The following is a 7,437-nucleotide window of genomic DNA, read 5'->3' as shown; positions in this document are numbered from 1 at the left end:
TATTTTTTTTTTTGACTTGGAAAGCAGAAAAAAAAAAGTAGAACTTTAAAAATGAGGGAACCAGAGCTAGGTGTAACAATGCATGCCTTTAATTTTAGCATCAGGAGGCAGAGGCAGGGGGATCTCTGTGAATTCAAGTCCAGCCTGGCTACATAGTGAGTTCCAGGCAAGCAAGGGCTACATAGTGAAACCCTGTTTAAAAAAATAATAGGGGCTGGAGAAATGGTTTAGTGGTTAAGAACATTTGCTGTTCTTCCAGAGGACCCAGGTTTGATTCCCAGAACCTACATGGCAGTTAACAACCATCTGTAACTCCTGTTTCAGGGGACCTGACACCTTCTTCTGGCCTCTGTGGGCTTTGCAGGACATGGACACATTTACATACATGCAGGCAAAACATACACATAAACATAAAAATAATAATTAAAATATTAAAAATTAAAAATAGTAATAAAGATTTTAAAATCAGGGAAGTGTACAAAAATAATTTATAATCACCCATTTGTAAGTAATAGAGCCACAAGGAAAATGTTTACTCTTTCAAAGCTGGCCAGTGGTCAGCCCCTCCTGTCCTGTAATCCTAGGCTACCTCTCATCTTAAAGGATGTCTTTGAGCACCTGAACCCCATCTAGGGGCTGACAGAAGGCCCCAGCTCAGGTTGAAACATGAGCAATGATCGCAGGAACCGAGAGGCCAGGCACCGAGGACAGAGTCTGGGAGGGACTATGTGGGTCCAGCCCTCATGAGGAAGAGGGAGGTCCAGTGCTTCAGCAGCTTCTCTTTTAACCTTGAGCGAGTGATTATAAGTGTGGCCCTGGGCTTTAGGAGCAGAGCTACTCTGGCAGGCTCTGCTGCAGTTGAGCAAGACCAAGAAGCTGTGGGGACAGTATGCTGGCCAAGGGACTTCCCCTGCGCTCAATGCTGGTCAAACGCAGCCAGCCTTTCTTGAGCCCTACCTGGCAGGGCTCAGTGTATCCCAGGCTGGCCGCTGGAGGGGGAGCTAGCATCTCCACTCACAGTCCTCGTCCCTTCAATGAGATACCTTCCCCTGGTGACAATGGTTGGCTAAACCTGTACCGTTTCTGGAGGGAGAATGGCACATACCGAGTCCATTATCATCACATGAAGAACTTCCAGAAGTACGGCCTCATTTACAGGTGAGCCTGTCAGGGGCAGAGGCAGGCATGAGGGGAGAGGCACAGGCAGCCCTGCTGTGCCCATTGTTCCTCAGATGTTCTTGTCTGACTTCTGACTTCATTTCTCCCAAGCTGGGACTAGTGGTAGAAGGGAAAGGCCCTCTTGGTTCCTGACCCCAGGCTTCAGTTTTCTACATTCATACTTCCTGGAGGGAGGGTAACAGGAGCAAACAGGACCCCAGTGCCTCCCTTCACCCATTATCCTCCAATCACCCTGGAAGGCCAGTTTTCAATTTCTACCATTAGGGAAGGAGACAGAATCTTAGGCAACCTGGCTACTGGCTAGGTCCCTATCCGGCAGGGGTACCCACCTCAGCTCCAGGCCCTTTGTGACTTTGGAGTAGCTGGTTTTGTTTTACAAACATTTGGTTGGTTTCTGTTAGAAGGAAAGACCTTGCAGAATTTGGCTTCTGAAACTTTAGGGTTTGTGGTTTGTCCTGGCTTAACAGCACGTGTGGTCAAAAGTCTGTAGGGTATTTCTGAGTTTTTCTCTAGGAGCCACTTTGAGAGATGGGAGGTTCTGGGATGGAGGGGTGTCCTGAAGGGGTACTATATTTTATCTTAAATGAAAGGATCTGTATCAACTCAAATAATCTTTAAGGAAGGTTGTTATGAGGAAAGGTTTAGATGTACCATGTTGGCTGGTTTAAGGAGCGGGTGGTCGTATGAATCAGCCTTGACTATGTTCGATCTTCTTCCCTCTTCTACCATCCTTTTGAAGTCAAAACTGCCATTTTTATTTTTGTGTGCGTGTGCGTGTGTTGTATGTGTGTGTGTGTGTGTGTGTGTGTGTGTGTGTGTGTTTGGTAGGTACACATGAGCACAGAAGCTAGTAGAAGACAACAGCTATCTTAATTGCTCTCCATCGTAATTTAAAAAATTATTTTGTTATTTTTATGTATATGAATGTATTGCCTGCATGTATGTAAGTGCATTCGTGTCATGCAATGCCCATGGAGGTCAGAAGAATGTATCAAACTCCCCTGGAACTGGAGTTATGGACAGTTGTTAGCCACTATGTGGGTGCTGGAGATGGAACCTGGGTCTTCTGCAAGAGCAGCCACAGTTCTTAACTGCTGAGCCATCTCTCCGACCTCATTTGCTGTAATTTTTGAGGCAGGGTCTCACATTTGCCTAGAGTTCACTGATTAGCTAGACTAGCTGGCTAGCAAGCCTGAGGGCTCCTTTTGCCTAAACTTCCCTAGTGCTGGGATCACAGTCATATTGCCACACCTGATTTCTTAAAGTGGATTCTGGAAGAGCTGAACTCAGGTCATTGTGCTTGGAAACACTTTACCAGCTGAGCCAATTCCCTAGCCGCCATTTTAATTAATTAATTAGTTTGTGATCTGGAACTCACTATGCAGCCCAGATAGGCCTCTAATTCACAGAGGCCTGCTTCAGTTCACCTGCTTCAGCCTCTTAAGTGTTGGGATTACAGTTATATATCACCACACCTGGCTAAAAATCACCATTTAAAAATAGTTGTTTGGAGGCAGGGATCCCCAAGTCACCATGACAGGCCTTCTTCCGCCTCTCATTCCTTGGTCCCTCAGTGCCCGTGTCCCACCCTCCCTCCATGTGCATCCTTAGTTACCCACCCCCCTTCCTCCCAATTTCTAGCTCTTCCAGTTAGAACAGCTTATTTTATGAGCTATTTTCTTAGTTACTTTCCTCTGTGCATTGTCTGTGCCCTTGTAGTTGGTGCTATTACCTCAATCCTATTGTTTTATGGTGTTATCACCTCCATTTCTTGAGGTCCAGGGAAAAGAAAGGTCTTACCAAAGTCAAAACTCATCAAGGCTAATCCAGGACTGGAAATCAAGTTGTATGACGTCTGGTTCTGTGTGTCAGGATTATGTGACAATTTATAGTCTGGAAGCAGTAAACTGAAAAAAATGGAGGAATTTAAAATATAACCTTCGTGCCCCCTTCCACTATGGAAGCTTGTTTTCATTCTTTATAGAGCAGTTGAGAAACCCCAGGGAAACACAAAGTAATGATTGAAATCACATCCACTCTTAACTTGGAGGATACTTGAGTACCACTAAGAATACAACTGTTATATATGTCCTGTAGAGTTGTCCCACAACACATTGAAATCTTTTTCTTCTTCTCTCTTCAAGATAATTTTAAATGGTATGGATAGCCATGTTTTGCAGACAGTCCTTAAAGAGAGCATTGAACCACATCGCAGGGTTTTTGCTCTTTGCCACAATGTTCTGATGAGCATCTGTCTTTCAGGCAAGCTTCTGATGTCAGATCACTGCCTTGGGCTAGAGTCTCAGAAATGGGATTGATAATGCTAATGGCATTTCAAGGACTTGTAAGCTGTACAGATACAAGGCTGGAAGTGGAAGCTGGAAAAACACTGAAGGGGTGGGGGGGTGGCATTCTGAGAGGCCCTGAAGAGTCAAGGAAGGTCATGGCTTGGGAACGGTAGATCCAGCCTTCAGCTCAGTGGTGAAAGCAATGAGGGAGCGGAGAGGGGTGGGAGGAGGGGAGGAAGAAGGGGAGAAGGAGGAAAGAGAGAGCTTGAGACAGAGAAATGAGAGAATGGAAGGACAGCAGTAGACAGATAAGGAGGGAGAGAGATTAAGAGGAATGAGAAAAGGAGAAAAGTAGGAGAGAGACACCAATAAAGAGGAAGGACAGAGGGAGGAAGGAAAGGGTCGTGAAGGAGAGAGATGAGAGAGAGAGGAGGGACAGCTAGAGATAGAGAGTGAGAGGGAGGGAGGAAGGGAGGGGGAAGGAGAGAAAAGGGGAGGGGCGCTAAAGAGGCGGGGAGAACATTTGGCTTGTGTTTGTATATTTATATGATATTTTTCCTTAAAATATATCTTTAATCTTGGGCAAAAGGCAGATGTAAGCAAGAAGCAAGGCTTCCCTGTAGTAGGTTTTTTGGGAGGTGTATGTGCTTACACACACAAGTTTGTTTGCCTCAAAGTTCTGGGAGTTAGTTTCTAACATCAAGGTATGTGTAAGGCTGGCTTCTCCTGGACCACTGTCCTCTGCTTTCAGACCAGTCATCTCCTCTTGTTTTCATCTGGTCATTCACCTTCATATCTCTCCTGGAATCCCTTCTTTTGAAATGTCATACATACGCTTGTGTGTCATCAGAGTGTAACTACAAAGAATCTGTCACCTGCTTTCTGCACACTTTCCTGGAGCCTGTTGTTTTACTGTGGTTTTAGCTTAGTTTTTTTTTTTTTTCAAAGGGTGTCAAAGGGGCTGGAGAGATGGCTCAGCATTTAAGAACGCTGACTGTTCTTACAGAAGACCCAGGTCCAAATCCCAGCACCCACATGGCAGCTAACAACCATCTGTAACTCCAGTCCCAGGGGATCTGACAGCCTCTTCTGTTCTCTGGGGGCACTGCACAACACAGGTGCACTTACCTACATGCAGGCAGTACACACATACACGTAAAATAAAGATAAAAAAAATTTTTTTTTGGTCTTTTTGGGACAGGGTCTCCCTGTAGCCTCAGCTGTCCTGAAACTCACTATGTAGACCAGGCTGGCCTTGAACTCACGGAGATCTGCCTGCCTCTGCCTCCCGAGTGCTGGGACTAAAGGCGTGCACCACCACACCCAGCCAAGATAATAAATTTTTAAAAAGTGCTTTAAAAATTTTTAATTTTTAGTTACTTGTATGTGTGTATATGTGTCTGTGTGAGGTTATGTGCACATGAGTGTAGTTATCCTTAGAGGCCAGAAGAAGGCGTTAGATTCCTTAGATCCACCCAGTGTAGGTACTGGGAACTGAACTGGGGTCATTTTCAAGAGCAGTATGTGCTCTTACCTGAGGAGCCATCTCTCCAGCCCAGCAATTTCACTTAAATAGCACTGAAAGAAGGCCCTGTCTGACTCTTGGGGCAGGGCTACCATTCCTGAATCTCAATCCTAGAAGGGCCAGGCTGACTGGAGCATGGAAATTATATGGTGTTCACTGCAGGGTGACACGGAAGTGAGCCATGGCTCTGAGCCCAGCAGGACAGGAAGAGCCAGTGTGAGACAGACACTTGATCATGAGTGGACAGTTTGGGTTGGGGGTAGGGCTGGTCCTGGGGGTGTGCTGTGTTACATAACATAGTGACCATGAAACTGTCCCTCAGAATGAATCACAATGGTCACAGATATGTGTGTCATACTTTGTTCTTCCATAGTCCCATGAAACAGGTGCTAGATCCATCTTCAGTTCGTAGACAGAAGACCAAGGCTCAATGAGGTGAAGGACTGTGCCTCATGTCCCAGCCAGAACTCTTCAGTATCCATTGTGAGGAGAGACTTGGCTGCCCAGGGTTCTCATGGCTGTCTCAGCTCCAACATCAGCTCCTCTCTCACTCCTCTAGAGAGAAGCTTGGCAACCTGGAGTCAGTTTACATCATGGACCCTGAAGATGCAGCGTTGCTCTTTTCACATGAGGGTCCCAGCCCGGAACGATACCTCATCCCCCCCTGGGTTGCCTATCACCAGTATTACCAGAGACCCATCGGGGTCCTGTTTAAGTAAGTCCTGAGCCCACCTGAGGGTGTGTGGCTAGAGGGAGGTGGCAGGAAGCAGAGGAGAAGAAAAAGTTGGTTCCTCTCATCCTCCTACCTCCATAAGGTGAGCAATGGCAATGATGGTGGTAGAGAACTGCCCTGTCAGTCTCCAGGGAAATGTCAGGTTGAGGGTCTTCACGAATAATGAAGGACCTTGCAAAATTCTCACTTATTGCTTCAATCACGAAGTACCACCTTACCAGACACTTGATGTGTACCAGGTCTTGTGCCAGGTACTGACAGTTCAGCAGTGGATAGAGTGGGGTCCTACCAGAGCCTGAAGGGGCAGTGTGTTGAAATGTAGTAGATAACTGGTTTTTATCAAATTTCTCATTGAAACATTTAAATGTGACAAGATAAAGGATTGGTGAGGCCTTGGAGCATGTGGAGCTCTCATCCATTATGGTGGGAGTGAAAACCAGGCCTCTGTGTAGTCAGTGGCTGAACATTATCTTTAGAAACTGACTATCTACATAGCACTGTAGGAATATATGTTGCTGCAGAATATTGCCTCAGGGGACATGGAAATGCTTGCCCTGGTGTTGTCTATGATAGCAAGAACCAGGAAAACTTCCAGTTGATCAAGAGTAGGGTGAGTGGACAAAGAGGGCAGACACCTGTCATGGTGCATGGACTCAGGTCCCACAACAGAACTGTTTGGAAATGGCAAACAGAGGAGAAAGCAAGTCCCCTAAAGCTGACACTTGTTTTTAAAAGCTTAAAATAAGTACACATTTAAAAAATATAGCTGGGCATGGTGGCACACGCCTGTAGTCCCAGCACTTGGGAGGCAGAGGCAGGCGGATCTCTGTGAGTTCAAGGCCAGCCTGGTCTACATAGTGAGTTCCAGGACAGCTAGGGCTACAGGGAGACCCTATCTCAAAAAGACAAAAAAAATTTATTATTTTCATATGTATGAGTGTATTGCCTGTATGTAGGTAGGTGCACCTGTGTCATGCAATGCCTGTGGATGTCAGAAAAGGGTGTTGGATTCCCTGGAACTGGAATTAGGATGGTTGTTAGCCACCATGTGGGTGCTGGGAATCAAACCCAGGTCCTCTGCAAGAGCAGCCAGTGCTCTTAACTGCTGAGCCAACTCTCCAGTCCCAAAATAAGTACACTTATTTTATTTTATTATTTTATTTATTTGGTCTTTTTGAGACAGGGTCTCCCTGTAGCCCCAGCTGTCCTGGAACTCACTATGTAGACCAGGCTGGCCTTGAACTCACAGAGATCCGCCTGCCTCTGCCTCCTAAGTGCTGGGATTAAAGGCGTGCACCACCACGCCCGGTATAAGTACACATTTTAAAGAAAGTTTATGTGTATAAGTGTTTTGCATGTATGCAAGAGCACCGTGTGTACACAGTGCCTGTGGAGGCCAGAAGAGGGCATCAGATCCCTTGGAACTTGAGTTATGGATGGCTGTTAGCCAACAGGTGGGTGCTGGGAACAGAACCAGGGTCCTTTGCAAGAGCAGCCAGCACGCTTAGCCCCTGAGCCATTTCTCTAGTCCCACATATATATTTTAAAAATATCTTTTAGGAGTAAATGCAGGTTGGGTAAAACCATACACAAAAAGAACAAGGGATCAGGCTGGGGGTTCTCTGAGTGGGGAGGAAGGGTGTGTTATAACAAGGTAGGCTAGGGCCATGCGTTTATAACACAGAACATTCTTTTCTTTTATTATTATTATT

At 46.0% G+C, this 7,437-nt stretch overlaps 1 protein-coding gene across 1 annotated transcript in view; it reads left to right on the top strand.

Annotated features, from left to right (window-relative positions):
- The first annotated feature begins 880 nt into the window (after positions 1-880).
- The window catches only part of LOC103736867 (cholesterol side-chain cleavage enzyme, mitochondrial), a 15,707-nt gene continuing 9,150 nt past the window's right edge, over positions 881-7,437 (top strand). Inside the window, exons 1-2 of the mRNA XM_008836489.3 lie at positions 881-1,158; positions 5,552-5,707. Of these exons, the coding sequence (XP_008834711.1) occupies positions 890-1,158; positions 5,552-5,707 (425 nt within the window). The 5' untranslated portion in view covers positions 881-889. The remainder of the gene's footprint in view (positions 1,159-5,551; positions 5,708-7,437) is intronic.

This window comes from Nannospalax galili, unplaced genomic scaffold, assembly GCF_000622305.1.
Source record: "Nannospalax galili isolate Female #2095 unplaced genomic scaffold, S.galili_v1.0 scaffold54, whole genome shotgun sequence".
NCBI classification, from domain to species: domain Eukaryota; kingdom Metazoa; phylum Chordata; class Mammalia; order Rodentia; family Spalacidae; genus Nannospalax; species Nannospalax galili.
This window is presented reverse-complemented; position numbering and strand designations above follow the sequence as displayed.